At 36.5% G+C, this 16870-nt stretch overlaps 1 protein-coding gene across 4 annotated transcripts in view; it reads left to right on the top strand.

Annotated features, from left to right (window-relative positions):
- Positions 1–16870, top strand: part of heph (polypyrimidine tract-binding protein 1 heph) — a 604630-nt gene that overhangs the window by 111182 nt on the left and 476578 nt on the right. For 2 of the 4 annotated variants that reach the window (XM_069847361.1, XM_069847362.1), the window contains exon 2: positions 13119–13251. The exons of the other annotated variants lie outside the window; for them this stretch is intronic. In XM_069847361.1, the coding sequence (XP_069703462.1) occupies positions 13183–13251 (69 nt within the window). In that variant the 5' untranslated portion in view covers positions 13119–13182. The remainder of the gene's footprint in view (positions 1–13118; positions 13252–16870) is intronic. 4 annotated transcript variants of the gene reach the window in all.

Genomic DNA, 16870 nt, shown 5'->3' on the forward strand with positions numbered 1-16870 from the left:
CAACCAGGTAACTTGCCCCGACCGGGATTCGAACCCTGGTCACCTGGTTTCGCGGCCAGACGCGCTGACCGTTACTCCACAGGTGTGGACAAGATATCAGATGATAGACGACATTAAGATATATGGATCATATGAGGAGACAAAGAGGAAAGCAGAAAATAGGAAAAACTAGAATGCTGGGTTTGCAGTGAAAGTGCTGCTCTTGACCAGTACACTATGTATGAATGAATGAGTGCTTATAAATTCTAATTGCTGAAGAAAGTCGTCAGTGATCTTTAAAAGTAAAAAAAATATTCTTCCTGGGTATTTCGTAATTATTTTTAGGAGCTGTATTGCATTATCAATGCAGTGCCCAAGTTGGTTACGTAGGTAGTAAAATCCGAATACGTTTGATGGCGGTGGTGTTCGAATACGCTCGACAGTAGTGTCGATGAACAGTCTTTGTCTTTGAAGAGATGAAATTCAAGGCTATGCTTCGGATGTGGAGTGGTTTTTAACTACTTCTTAGATAGTGTCTGCATAGGCTTCGCATTGTTGGGAAGACCATCTTCCATAAATTTTGCCCATCCGTGATTCTATTCTTTATTCTCCAATCTTCCTATGAGTAGTGTCATATTCTGTGTTATGCAACTTAAGGCAAAATCTTAGGATTGACGTATTTTTTAAGGTACCATACACGGATAGACTTAACGAAGACATCTGTACATATTTACCTCAGGGAGGTATGTTTGAATTGAATGATTGTCCGTACACTCTCAGACTTATCTCTTTATATTTCACAAAGAAGTCGTTGAAATCAGTTTCCTAGGAGAAATGCAATCACTGTGCTATTCATTCATGGTTTTACGTTCATAAGAATATGTGAGAATGATTTCTCAAATCTGTACATCTACGAGTATATCTTGTCATTTTGCTACAGTGAACTGCTTAAAAATCGAAACAGTTGCGAAATCTCGACCACATGCTCGCAGTATCGTTTGTTCCCAAGTTCACTTGTTCTCCCCCTTAATTTGGAGACTGATATAGTCTGAAAAATTCTAGCAGTCCCTGAAATCTGAGACTTTTTAAAGGCCAAAAAGTCTTACATAATACACGAGGAGTTAATACACGAGGAGTTTTGTCTGTGGATTTAGGTTTGTAGGTTTGTACAGACCTATCTCCAGGTAGTGTACGGGGTCCTTTAGACAGTGATCATGTGGCTTACCTTCGTCGTGATATGATAGGCTGTCACGGTCGCACTATTATTCTTCGTATTTGAATAATTCAAATTATTTTAGAGAGCCCGAATGGTATGTGGTGCCAAACATGGTGTTGGGATAGCTTTTTCTCCTCATTTGGCTACTGCCATTTTCTCTAGACAGTTCGATATTTTTCCAGCATGTTCATTAAATTAAGACACATCAGAGTAATACAGTATGTATTTCAGAAACGAATAACTTTCAGTACTTTTTGATATACATTCCGACTACATGTATGCAATTACCACATCGCTCTACAAGCTAATTCTTGTAGGAAAAACGTTTACTCTGGTATAGCCCGTTCTGCACTTTTCTTCTCACTTAATTACTGTGATGGAATTTGTTTCTTCTGGAGCATCTTGTATAAGTCCAGACATATGACTGTTTTATGTTGCAAGATCTGAGCTTTAAGGGGAATGTGACAATTCTTGCAGAGTATTTCTTAAGGCATTGGATGGTGGTATGGGCAGGACGAAGATATGCGTTATTTACGTGAAGGGCTCCCCTTCTTTGCATTCCTCGATATCTTTGCAGTAACTCTGACATTTGCTCGGTCGAGCAAATCGATGTAATACAGTTTTCTACCAAAAAATAGCAGTTCATTAGCTCTGTAATATTCCAAAACAAGCGTCGTCATTACTTTGCCTTCTTGCGGTTGGGGTTTAAATTTTTTGTTAACATGTGAGGATGGAAGCCTCGATTCCTATGGCTTTTGGCTCGAAATGATTTATCCACGTTTTATCACGCGTCACATTTTGCAGAAATTGGTTTCCATCACCGAAAAACCGATTTTTCACACCATTGCTTATCGTAAGTCTCATTCCGTTCTCACCTGTAAGCTCATTCGGTTCTCAGTTTGAAGGAGTTTTATATTTCAGACGGTTGAGACCAATTGAATGTACGGTTCCCACACTTATAATTAAATTTAACGACGTATCTTGAATCATTTTCAAGCAATTGATGTTGAAATTTCGACTGATTTTCCTGAGCGTACCCTACTTCATTCACTGTACATTTTATAAACATGAATCTACTTACAAAAATTGGTGCCATATTTCCATATGTATGAATAAAATTCTGCAGATTTCATACTTTTTGCCACAAGAAATCGGATCATTGTTCTGTTAATGTGCATAGTTAAGCGCACACATATTTTACAATATTATTAATATACGAGGCGCACCCAGAAAGTAAGTTTTCCTATTAAAAAAAAATAACACACACTTTAAGGAAAACATTTATTGGCAACAGGTACAGCAATGTTTCAGCTATTTTTCAACATAGCCACCATCAGAATTGACACTTGTCGTATCATGGGATCAACTTTTGTATCCCTCAGTCGTAGAACTCTGCCGCCTGTGAATGGAACCAGCGTGTGACAGACGTCTTCAGCTGTTCGTCGTTGCCAAAACGCTCACCGGAGGACAGGAATTTCTTGAGGTGCAAGAAAACTTGAAAATCGCTGGGAGCAAGCTCAGGACTGTAGGGTGGATGATCAAACAACTCCCAGCCAAATTCCGTCAAAACAGCTGCTGTGCGCCGAGCCGTATGTGGACGAGCATTGTCATGGAGGAGCACAACACCTGCAGTAAGCATTCTATGCCTCTTGTATTGAATGGCACGTCGCAATTTTCGCAGTGTTTCACAGTAACGTTCAGCGTTCACTGTTTCACCTCTTGGAAGGAAGTCAATGAGCAGAATGCCCTTCCTGTCCCAGAACACCGTGCACATCAGTTTCCGTACCGACAGCGTCTGTTTGAATTTCGTCCTGACCGGAGATCCACTATGCCGCCAATGCATTGACTGCTGCTTGATTTCCGGGGTGAAGTGCGAAATCCAAGTCTCATCGCCCGTGACGATCCTGTCGAGGAACTCGTCGCCGTCATCATGGTACCGTTGCAGAAATGTCAGTGCTGCTCCTAAACGTTGCATTTTGTGTTCGGGTGTCAGGTTTTTCGGCACCCACCTGGCACACACTTTTTTGAACAGCAGGTGCTTAGTGACAATCTCATGCAACAAGGATCGCGATATCTGCGGAAAATGGCTGCTCAGCTCCGTAATCGTGAAGCGACGGTTCTCCATGATGCATTGCCGCACCAGCTCAACACGATCATCATTGATGAGGGACGGTCGCCCACTGCGCTCTTCATCAAGGACACTTTGACGACCTTCGGAAAACTGCCTACACCAGCGACGCACCATCTGCTTACTCATGATGTTCGGCCCATAGACCTGACAGAGCTGCCGATTAATTTCAATTGGCGCAGTGCTTTGTGCATTAAAGAACTTTATCACCGATCGAACCTCGCAGGCGGCGGGAGAAGGAATAAGAGCTTCCATTTCGGACCACTGCTGCCACGCTACTGGCACCAGGCGGGACCTGTCCGGCTGGCATATGATTGATACATCATAGATCTGTTACGCATGCGCAATTGACACGGCTAATTACGTTTACTTTCAAGGGGAAAAAATCAGGAAACTTACTTTCTGGATGCGCCTCGTAATATGCTTTACATGTATTATTTATGTTGATTTCCATGGACTGTCACGCCACGAACTGACGTAGTAGCTAGTAGCAGCGGGGAACTTCTGCACCATATCTTTCCCGAGAGAGGAACTGAACGGAATTCAAAAGAAAAGCGTTCTGCAAATAAGGAATACTGGGAATCCCTGACGTTTGGCATCGACACCTGAATATTACCGGAGCGATACCAGCAAGCAAGCATCTCTGTCTTCCTAATATTTCTCAATAATTTGCTGGCATTATCTTACCATTGTAGTAGCAACGAGAAATTACCGTAGCGTACCATTTTTTCCAGACCAACTCCATGTGGCCATACAGAGCGCTCAAATACCACCAGAAACCACTAGATTGCGTGGAAAATGTAATCGGGAAATACATCGTAAAGAGACTGCAGGTTCTAACCTAATTGCGTGGTTAGTGATGAATTGATGATGTAATTATTTTCATTGCCCATTTTCGTAAATTTTGAGAACAGCAATCACCACAATAAATAGGGTGTAGGGTATATGATTTAAACTGTCAAAATAATACTCTCGGTAGTAAATAACTGAAGAAAAAATGTTTTTTTTTTTTTTTTTTTTTTTTTTTTTTTTTTGCGAGTGTCAAGGTTTTATCAGAAAAGAATGTTTCTAGTGAAAATGAGAATGGACAGTTATTTACATTGCCCTATACGTACGCTGAAGCAGTTGTTTCTCTGTTGTGTATTGACCGCAAGGTCATTGGCAATGAAACTCACGTTCAGTCGAAATGTAAACACATATTAAACTACTCTACTTCATCAAATTAACTGTATTCCGTTTATTTTATGTCTTTTTATATTGCACTTTTTATGATGAAACACTGTTTGTGTATTAAACACTGCATAAATGGCTGAAATTGAATGAAAATAGAATACCCCCCATTACAAATTTAAATGCCTAAATAAATAAAAATGAGCGCCCTAAGTGCATAGGTTTAGAAGAATAATTTCTTGAATTGAGTGTTATTTCATCAACTTCATGACAATTCCTGAAGTCGACACCAACACCCAAGTATTGATTGGAATATGTCATTACTAGGGAACGGATTTTTAATTCCGTACCTACAGTACTTTGTTTACTACGCCCTTGACATATCTTATTCAAATATATCTACGTTTCATATAGGCTACATATCCCTATTAAAATTGTGCATGGCCTATAAGGCCTAAATGAACCACAAAGTTCTGTAAATGCCTAAAAACTATGTTTGTGCCTAAAACGCCTTTTTAGTATTTTGCGTATATTTAAAATATAAATACCGGTACTAGAATGCAAAAATGCCATTTAAAATGTAAAAAGATTAGACAAACACTGGTCTGGCAATTTCATTCCTTATTGGTCTTAGAAGGAGAGGGAAGGAGATTTTATCTAATTTCCTGGATCCGAAGTTCGTTCTGAAGAATCCATTCTAGCATGAAAGGGATTAGGCGAGAGCTTACAAATTAGTTTTTGAGTAAATGCACTCCGTTATGGTAAATTAAACTCGCTAATCAGCAATCAGTCTCTTTCACTGATAGAATTTGAGTCTTCAGTTGAGTTAGCAGTCATTGTGAGTACCAGTTCTGTGTACATACATTCCAACTAAAATGGAATATTTACCAAATTGAAATTATTAATCGTTAATTTTATTAATCTCAATTGAATTTTATAAAGTCCTAAATCTCTCTATTTTTAGCGCCTAAAAATTCGTAATTACACAAGTAAGTAACTTATGGGCATTGATGTAACAGATTAATGTTGATGTAGATACAATTTTATTATCATGTTCTTCGAGAAAAAGTGTGTACTTTGAACTAGTTAAAGTAATGCGATCAGTTCCAGTCCTCATACGGATGTGAAATTTGAGGTGTACGTCTCTGCGACGGTTTTCGAAAAGTACTTCAGATCTTCATGTAATTCTCATTTCATATGTGCTTTGATTGGCCTCTGTAGTTTGAAAGGATGGGCTTGAATTGTGCCTGAGACTGCATTGCACCGCTCAGCGGGCGCATTACAAATTTGGTGGATTCGTCACAGACCCAAAGGGGCGCTAGCTGCTTTCTATTCAGTTCATATTTCCTCGCAGACTGCTATAAACGTCGCTCCGTTAAGGCGACTAACCCCATTGTATGACAAAATTAATTTTCTCCAGGTGTGATACAAGGCATGAGGGAGGTCTGAGTTTCTCCCCTCCCCTGGGCCCTTTGTATATTGGATCCTCCCGTCGCGATCTGACCTTTACTTTAATGTTATTAAATCTAGACGTGGAGTCGCACTGTCATAGGTAAGTGGTCAGCTCGACGTCGTCCAATTTGCAGGAGATGATTCAGCATGGTGTCATTTTTGAAGCACAGAATTAAGAATGGTTGAAAGAAACGCGTTAAGTGTAGTAATATTTGAACGTAGTATTTCTTTAACCAAGAATAGAGAATTGTTTTATCTGGCTTGTAGTTTATGTGGCATTCATTTTGTACGTAACATAAACTAACAATGTTTGGTGATTGAGATTAAATCGACAAGCCCTTAAGAAACTGGACACTTATGAGAGATTGAAGATAAATAAAATAGAAATTAGTTAAGGAAAACGAACGTTCAGAAGAAAAAAGTAGCATGGATAATCATATTGATGATAAATAATAACGAAGCAATTTAACGTATTTTTCACCAACGAAAAGCCTCCACCCTTCCCCTTAACTTGTAAAGATGATACTATAACGTTAGGCTATGTAAGTTATCTTTATCCCCCCCCCCCTCATCATTTGTAAAGGTGCTATTAATATTGAAACCTTGCGCGTGTGTACAGCAGACCTACGTATTAAAAGTTGGGTGGAAATGAGTAACTTAATTTTCACTTCAGTTAAATTATTTCCAAAATATTGAAGAAGTTATACTGGGGATTTGTAGGATATTTTCTGTTGTATTAAGAGGGAGGTACACTTTTCGCTAGGATAATTTTACTAATATTTCAACTTTTTTTCCCCCCTCTGAATCTATAGGTTTTATAAAAAAAAATAGCCTGCTTAATATAAACCATTTGTATATCAATAAATAATTTTAATGTTTTTGAAAACCCAATAGTTTTCTTTATATATGAAAAATGTTTGAGATTTTTTTTTCAGCCGGGCAGCATTTAAAATGATAACCCAAAACGTACTCAAGATATCTAAATGGAAATTTGTATGCATGTGAAGTTCTCTCATGTGAACAACATACAGTAAAATCTTTAAGTTAGAATGAATAGTTTATTTAAAAAAAAAAAATTAAAAATGTTTTGAAAATAAATTAGACCTATAAAATGAAATAAAAAAATTAAAATATTTTAAGACTAACATGTTACAGATTTTAGTATATACTGTATGTTGTAGACGTGTTTATTAAAAATAGATCAAAAAGAAGAATTATATCAAAATTTAAATATTTGAATAATTTATCATTAAAACTCTGAAAAAAAAGGTAAACATTTTTTCACAATTAAAAAAAACTATTGGGTTTTCAAAAACACTAAAATTATTTATTGAAGTACAGATAGTGTATATTAAGCACGCCACTTTTCGTTTCCAGAGATACTAAAAAAAATTGAATTATAGTAAAATTATTCTGGCGAAAGTTGTACTTCCCCCCCTTAAATATAACAAATCACCAGTAATACAGAAAACTTAAAGACTCTTAGAGAATATTAAAGATTTATTAATTTGTCCTACAAAATAATAGCCTATCTCCTAAAATATTAAATATTAATTAAAAGACTCTTAGTCTAATCATCTAATGAAACCTCGGGAAGACAGGATAATGATGATGATGATGATGCTTGTTGTGGTGGTGGAGATGATTATTAATAGTGTAGTAATAATGTGAATAGTTTTGACACTGCGGGAAACCGTGACCATGCGTTCGTATCCAGCATAGACAATGGGTATTTGCCAATTGCCTCAGTATTGTTCTGCGGGTTTTGAGGTATTGAAACTGGTTGTTGTGGCAGCACCACTCATAGAATTTCACTTTGTGTCTATCTGAGGTCAAGTTGTTAGAAACTGTAAATTGAGCATAATTACAGAGGTGTGAAAATTATTAGAATAATCTTAATTTTAAAGGGTTTTAATAGTTCCTTCACAAATATTCATTGAATTGATTAATATTGGTATATAATATTACTATACTGATGTAGGATATATTTACTACTAACAATGCCGGAAAGCATTGTTGTACATTGGTATTTTTCTTATTTTACAATTTTTATGGGAATCCAGAAATTATTATATTATGTTGGCGGAATTGGAAACATAAAAAATTAATTTAGAAATGATTTAAACAAATTGTTCTTTGCGTTTACATTGTTGCGAAGGTTCTAATGAACGTATACATCTGTTTTGTGCATATAATTTTTTATGTTTCCAATTCCGCCAACATAATATAATAATTTCTGAATTCCCATAAAAATTGTAAAATAAGAAAAATACCAATGTACAACAATGCTTTCCGGCATTGTTAGTAGTAAATATATCCTACATCAGTATAGTAATATAAACCAATATTCATCAATTCAATGAATATTTGTGAAGGAACTATTAAAAAACCTTTAAAATTAAGATTATTCTAATAATTTTCACACCTCTGTATATTGTAAACTGGTCCAGGTAGGAAAATGCCTATAAGTTATTTTAATAAGTATTTATTAAACACAGTGCGTACAACTTCCAGTTATATTTTTATTTGTTCTGGAGGCCTAGCTCGGGACCTCCCAGAATGAGGGTGATTGTGAAGTATTGTTGGAATGATAATAGTGAAGGGAAACGTTGGCAGATGTGGCAATGCACAGCGCAGCTGCACATGTGCAAGGGTGGAAAGATAAAATATATGCTGTGCATTTTGTAATCACTAACTTCTGAACGAAAGTTACATAAATATGCATAATAAAATAACTTTTAACCCCTGCCAATACTAAAGCAAAGCAAATTTATTTTCTGTAAAACAATCCTGTTCTCTTTTGGTATCTCAACAAATCTCCATTCTCTAATCTTATCGCGAGTGTAAATTAGACCAGCCTCCTATGGCTCGCCATTATTAAAAGAAAAATCTTCCGATTGGAAATATCTTCAGAAAGCAGTTTTAGAGTTTACAAATAGCATCTATACGATTTGTTTTTGTAAAATTTACATAGAAAATATGGAGGTGAGGGAAATGATTTCCTGTAAAATAATTAATTCAAAATTTCTGTATATAAATAATTTAAAAGCTATGATACTGAATATCGGGCTTTGTAATCAATGATCACCTAATTTTCGCAGACCACTTCTGTAGGTCACTCTGTGCAATACTTGATCGTTTTCCTCTCTTGTATACCTGGGCCTCACCCTCGGCCCTCGTCAAATTGCACTGAAAGCACGTACTCGAGAAGATTTTTAAAGCACATTTTTCTTGGAACACCATTGCTTTTATTTTGCTTCTGCATTTTTCTTTTATTTTTTTTTTTCATTCCCTTCAAACGGTGTCTACCATTACATCTTCACTTCAGTATGTTCCTCTTCTTGAGGTTTAATTTCCTTAACTTTGAAGACATTTGTGTAATAGTTAAATGCCATACCGTACTGTTTCATTAGCTTTTTCTGTACACCAATTGTTTAATTTAAGTTATTTTATTTCAATAATAATAATAATAATAATAATAATAATAATAATAATAATAAATAATAAATATGGGAAATGCCTGTTATTATTCGGTTGAGAAGCTTGTATCATTCAGTCTGCTGTCAAAAGATTTGAAAGTTATAATTTATAAAACAGTTATATTACCGGTTGTTCTTTATGGTTGTGATACTTGGACTCTCACTTTGAGAGAGGAACATAGGTTAAGGGTGTTTGAGAATAAGGTGCTTAGGAAAATATTTGGGGCTAAGAGGGATGAAGTTACAGGAGAATGGATAAAGTTACACAACGCAGAACTACACGCATTGTATTCTTCACCTGACATAATTAGGAACATTAAATCCAGACGTTTGAGATGGGCAGGGCATGTAGCACGTATGGGCGGATCCAGAAATGCATATAGAGTGTTAGTTGGGAGGCCGGAGGGAAAAATACCTTTAGGGAAGCCGAGACGTAGGTGGGGAGATAATATTAAAATGGATTTGAGGGAGGTGGGATATGATGGTAGAGACTGGATTAATCTTGCTCAGGATAGGGACCAATGGCGGGCTTATGTGAGGGCGGCAATGAACCTTCGGGTTCCTTAAAAGCCAGTAAGTAAGTAATAATAACAATAATAATAATAATAATAATAATAATAAGGTAAAGTACCCAAATAAGAGACACTTTTTTTTAACTGCTTATAAATGAGGATGGGAATAGACATTTTTAATCTGAATGAGTGGAATACATACAGCATTTCGTCTATTTTTAGAATTGACAATACAAATTTTAGTTGGTTTTTATTATTACTTCAAATTATAAAAAGAAAGTAAAACTGGGAAATACTGATGTCTTGAAAAGGGGTTCCAAATAAGAGATACTTGTGTTATTTAAGTTTATCTTTGAACATGGACAAAAATTATCATCATTTGACTGAAAATTGAAGCATATGTAACATTGTGAAGTTAATGTAGATACTTTAATAAATTCAGGAACATTTTAAAATTGAAGAGGTCAGTGCAACAGTGACCCAACTCTTCTCAACAGAAATTCTGTTGTTTATTTGGCATTTTTCCAAGTGAAATTAAGATGGTTTACGAAAAGAACACAAAGTCGGTCAAATCGGACATGAATGTACTAATCTTATTTAGGCTACTATTGGTAACGTTAATATTTTGCTAGAGAAAGAAAAATGATAGAATATTAAATTTCGATATCCATATTTTAATTTTAAGTTGATTGCACTTATTTTGTCGACCCCTTTAATAGACACAATTCTTATTTCGCTGTATTGAGCAAGTTGGACAAACGAAAGGGTCATCATCAGTGCTGCAGTCTTCATGTGCCCAACGACTACATTTTGAACACTGAATCCATTTCTCTCTCCTGAGCCCTGGTGTCCTCTGAAAAAATTCAGTGCAAAACAAGCACTCTCCATCATCATAATTTTCTCCATATTCCGAGTCACTAGAGTTAATTAATTCCATTTCCACATCGGATTCTTCATCACTGAACGAACTCAAGCAGTGCTTTTTGGACTGAGTTTTTCTGTGATTTTTGTTGTTTTTCGAACAACTTCTTGCGAGCTCCGTCTTTTCTTTGATTTTCTTTATCTAAACTATCTCTCATTTTTTTTCTGATCAGAAATTATATTATGATAGCTCCTTTTCCTGCCCTGGATGACTTTACATGCGACTAACCACTGGTTGAAACTTACGGTTCTTGAGGTGGTGATTGTTGCCGCTGCTTCTGTAGGCCTAACTGTGGTATAACCAAAGTCACCGTTTCTAGCGCGTGAAATAAGTAATGGGAACGTTGAGAGCGAGTAACTTATATTTGCCTGTGGGCATTAAAGCTGACAATTGTGATTCGCAGATTGCTTACGTCAAATCTGTTTAGGAGGTGGTACCACTCTCAACCGAAGTGGCAACAGCAACAGATGCCACAGATCTTTGAGTACACTGACCAGTCAGTGTACTCAAGGACACATCCCAGAAACGCAAAGTGCGAGTGTCTTGCCTTTGAAGCAGTCAGTGGGCAACAAAACTGACAACTCGTCCCTCCTCTGGCAAACTAGCGAAAGTGAAAATAAACGCCCCTGCACTTAAGGTCTATATTGTACTAAGTTACTTAGTACAATATAGACCTTAAGTGCAGGGGCGCTTATTTTCACTTTCGCTAGTTTGCCAGAGGAGGGACGAACTGTGATTGGCAGAATGCTTACATGACGTGTTAGGTGTTACCGTTCTCAGCTACACTGGCAACAAATGCTCACTGACTGGCTTTTTATTCAAGAACACGTGCCACAAACGCTGGCACTGGCTGTAGTGGCGATATTTACACAGGTCCAACGAAATTTTCGAAATCAGGAATCACAATTAAATTTAATAGTTTTATAATTACACAAGATTTTTATTTGAAATGTATAGAGAATATTTTACGAATTAAGCACTTACATTTTAATCTTTAAGTAAGGTAATATTGTCGGACTAGCTGATTTTAATTGACTTCAGCTATTGATATTATTGTCATCTCAATAAATAATTAATTTTAGTCATTAATAATGATAACTTAAACATTTCAATTAGTAATTTTTGTAATGAATAATTGAGGACAATGGATAATTAATGATTGACCTAATTCATAATTAATTTTAATTAATAGTTCAATTAATTTTTCATTGGTTCTTATGTAGTTGCTGGCAGTCAAACTGACATCACTGGAAGCATTAACGCTTTTCTTAAACTCTCAAATTTGAGTATCATAATAATACCAAATAAGGATTCTAAATAAGAGATACTATCTCTTAATAGGACCCCTAGGTGTATCTTATTAGGGGACGGAGTAAATAAAAATGAAATAGCTACCCAAGGTCATAAGTTATTATCTTCCTTATTAGCAATCTACCTTATTATATGCAACATTTTGCTAGCAATTTTATAAAATTAATAATGAATTTGTTGTAGCTTACATTACCTGCTGTTCTCTTCCTCAACAAAAACCAGTAAAAAGTTCAAAATGTGAAAAATTACTTTTCTTGCTCTCAGCTTCGTTGCTTACTTTCAACTGAGGATAGACAAAGAACACGATGCCTTAGAAGCACAAACATTGATTTACCATAGTTGTCTAGACATGGCAAATTATACCGGATAAGTTAACAAGGTATCTCTTATTAGGGCCCTGTCTCTTATTTGGGTACTTTACCTTAATAATAATAAGAGTAGTCGTGGTACAAATTAATCCAATTCCCCTCTATGCCGGATTCAGTTGTTCGACTGCTTCCGTACCTTTTAGTTAGAAGTTAAAGTTACTGTACACGTTTATAAGTTTATTTACAACACAAATACAAATGTATATTAAAATCATAATACAAAAAGAATACAGTAATAAGAACAACACAAAATGCAGTATTAATATAAATACAAAATACATGCCCATTATTATAGGCTACCGTATTGAAATTATTGTATTAATTAATATTTCATTACTAATTATGCCACTGCTGTTAGCTACCTGTATGATGCCCTCCTCTTCCAATATTTTGTATTTTATACCAGTTTTAATGTTAACGTTGATGTGTGTCTGAATTTGACAGCAGTCACCAGATATTCGATTATGTCAAAATTAATTTTAGATCTCATTTCTCAACTTCTTTTTAGTGTTATACCTCGTACATATTGCCATGCTTGGTTCTGTAGCGCTATGTTAATTGTACCTCTTGATTTGTTCCAGGTAAGGCTGACAACCTGTTACATTAGCTTTGATAAGCAAACCTACTGACGTTAGTTACGTTAGGATGAAGAGACCCGTGGACTCCAACTCTTACATGAAGGACGAGAACGACGACTTGGACATGGAGCACCAGGTATGTAATGGCGCCCGTGTTTGTATTTGAAGCACCCAGCCAGCAGCCTCTCTCTATAACAGATGTTATTGAATATTTCAGACGCGCAGGTAGGCAGCCCCGCTCGGCGCGGGTGTGTTGCATAATGCAGAGCGCGCTCGCTCGCTTCAGCTGTCTGTTCTTGCTGCTGCGAGGGAGAAAATGTCTGACGTGTTCATCCCTCTCTCCTCGAGTGCGTTTTGAGAAAATTGACTCCCGATTAGGGAGGCGTTAAGAATGTGGATTCGCGAAACAAAATGATGCACGCGACTGGTTAATTGACAGAGGAACGATCTGGCCTGCTTGTAGCGTAGAGGAGTTCGACTGTAGGCGGGTTGTGGGGTATGTAGTTGTCAAGTCTGCTGTAGTATGTTTTTTCTCGTAGAGCCTAGATCAAGCCTGCACAAGGTTTGCGCTCTCCGAGCCGGCTCACAGCTCATGAGCGGAATGCAGATATTAGCTGCGCTCTGTATAAGGGTGGACTGGAGAAGTGGTGTATCTCGTACAAAATATACACAAAAGGAAGTACTATTACGAGTGCTTATGAAATGAAATCCCGTTCAGTGTTTGCAAAACGATCTTGGACTATTATTAATTAATAAAGAAATATTTATTTTACAGAAGTAATAGAAATTCTATAGCTAGTACTTAAATGTACAATATTATTTTGTTATATTTTTATTTATCAGTACATCAAAACGAGGTTTTATGCTGTTGGCAGCTGAAAGGAACAGTAGCCTACTGATCGTAATGAAACATCAGTTACAGATGTTCGATGTCTGCCTTTATTAAAGTTGATCATAGAAAGCAGTTGCTCACAAATATAAATGTTGAGCCAAACATAGCAATCATTTTTACAGCCAGCCTGTGTAGTCGTGGATATTATTGCTAATGTTTAGTCTTGTAAAACTCAACCAGGCTAGTAGTACAGTATTATTCAAACGATCATTAGCTCTTAGGTCACATTGAAGATCAATAAGTTCGAGCTGTAAATCTTTAAATGTTAAGTTCCGTCTTTTAGATTCCTCCATACTGTACTGTAGCAGTAGGTAAGCAACGTGAGACAGTTACTGAGAATAGGCCTACACACTGCACTCCACTAGATAACTGTGTGGTCGTTTCCCTCTCCTCTACCTACAGCAAGTCTATGTCATTCTGACTTATCTTCCTCTCCGTTTCGGCAAGCGGTAAACACCGCTCTCCCGCGCTCGTTGAGCGCTGTTTGTGCAGGCCTGGCCTAGATTATTCCTGCCACTATCATTTCACCATTTCACTGTCCATATCACAATTTTATCGACAGCGTAGTAACCTAATTGCCAATGACCAATTCGGTTGGCGAAACGAAATTTCATATTCAACTTTCAACTTCGATTCAACAAATGCGAGGTTATGGATGTTAACGATAGAAAAATAAACATTTGACAAACATTGAACGTTTGGATTTTTTTTCAAGATGTCTTTAGTCACGAGCAGGTCGAGAGTAGAGAGCTGGACTCGTGCTTTGAGATTGCGCTCATGTGTTGGTTCGGATCTCTACAGGGTCGATTACCTGGTTGAACTTTTTTGTGACTCAACTGTAAGCTGAATGTCAGTTAATTCCATGACAAGCTCGTACTCGCCTAGCTTAAATATCATTATGAATTACATTATTGCTAGAACCATACAGTTGATACTACATAAAATCAATCAATTTTTTTTGTTATGTAAGTATACCTACGGTAGAGTTTAATGAGGATGTATGCGTATTCTCATAACTTTGAAACAGTTGTTACGTTGTTGAAGACTTTTGACTTGCATCGGACGATAATCTGATGTTTATTTGTGTTTTGAATTAGGATAGAAATATTTCACGTAAGAATACGGTAGTAATTACGCATTACTGTCATATGGACTCTTCGAAATATTGATTGTCAATATTATAGATATTATTCTGTAGGACAAATTAATAAATCTATAATAGTAAATAATTTAGATGGATTTAATCGAATGCTGCTATACCATGCGGTAAAGCAAGGCGTTATTTCTCATACTTGGTATCCGTCTTTACATAAAGCGGAGAAGAATGTAATACAGAGTCTCTTATGTAGTGTCAATTTATGAAATTTATCGAAGTCTCTGTAGACAACGTGAGGTGAACTGATTCAACATTTTCCGTATTGTACTGTAGTTGTGATTTATGGAATATTTATTTTTGAAGTACAGATATTATTTTACCATGTATTGTGGATCCCTATCACCACGGCATGGCGCGTCCTCAGGTTGCGGATAGAGGAGACAGCCTCCAGATATGGAGGGTAGCTGCGAATATATTGAATAAGCAGTCGTGGACAGCCGATAAGGGGTGGTCCTCCTGCGTGGGGATTGAGCGAAGGGCTAACAACTTATCGTAAAATACAGCTTTTTACGAAACCACACAATAAGCCTCGGAATGAGACTGATTCTCTGGCACGACCACAGAAATGTCAGTTATTATTCGGTTGAGAAGCTTTTATCATTTAGTCTGTGGTCAAAAAATCTGAAAATTCGAATTTATAAAACAGTTATATTACCGGTTGTACTATATGGTTGTGAAAATTGAATCTCACTTTGAGAGAGGAACCGAGATTAAGGGTGTTTGAGAATAAGGTGCTTAGGAAAATATTTGGGGCTGCGAGAGATGAAGTTACAGGAGAATGGAGAAAGTTACAGAACGCAGAACTGCACGCATTGCATTCTTCACCTGACATAATTAGGAACATGAAATCCAGACTTTTGTGATGGGCAGGGATATAGCATGTATGGGTGAATCCAGAAATGCATATAGAGCTTAGATGTCCAATTGTAACTCGTACGAGGTAACCCCTGGCATAAGCAACCCGCAGCGCATATTGTTTAAGATCGTTTTTACTATTTAATATGGAAAGTTATTGATCTTAGCAGGGCATGCTTGACGTCCAATATCTCCTGGTTCTATAGGTGTTTTGACACCCATGATATAGTGTGTTAGTTGGGAGGACGTTGGGAAAAATATCTTTGGGGAAGCCGAGACGTAGATGGGAGGATAATATTAAAATGAATTTGAGGGAGGTGGAATATGATGATAGAGACTGGATTAATCTTGCACAGGATAGGGACCGATGGTGGGCTTATGTGAGGGCGGCAATGAACCTCCGGGTTCCTTAAGGGGAGGCAGAGGTGACATTTTCGAACAAAACTGAAGAAAAAATGAAAATTTGGTTTTTTCCATTTTTATTATCTTTATTTTGATATTCCGATGTTTTTTATTTTGTGCCCTTAAAAGTATGAAATTAAAACCAAGATAACTGTATTACTATATTATTCCCATAATAAACTAATACTTATCATTATTTATATACCTTCTCTGAATATATAAATAAAAGGAAATATTGAACATTTCTTACAATATGGTACATTGAGCATTTTATATCAAACGATATAAAGTTGTATAAAATTATTAATATTTACAGAACTATTGTACTTAGAAAGTTGAAACTTGGTATGTCTATTACTAATAACACACTTAATATCCATGATCAATTTCAAACAAATCGGATAAATTTTGTGGATTTTGAAATATTCACCTCTGCCTCCCCTTAAGTAA

The sequence above is a fragment of the Periplaneta americana genome, chromosome 15 (assembly GCF_040183065.1).
Source record: "Periplaneta americana isolate PAMFEO1 chromosome 15, P.americana_PAMFEO1_priV1, whole genome shotgun sequence".
NCBI lineage: Eukaryota > Metazoa > Arthropoda > Insecta > Blattodea > Blattidae > Periplaneta > Periplaneta americana.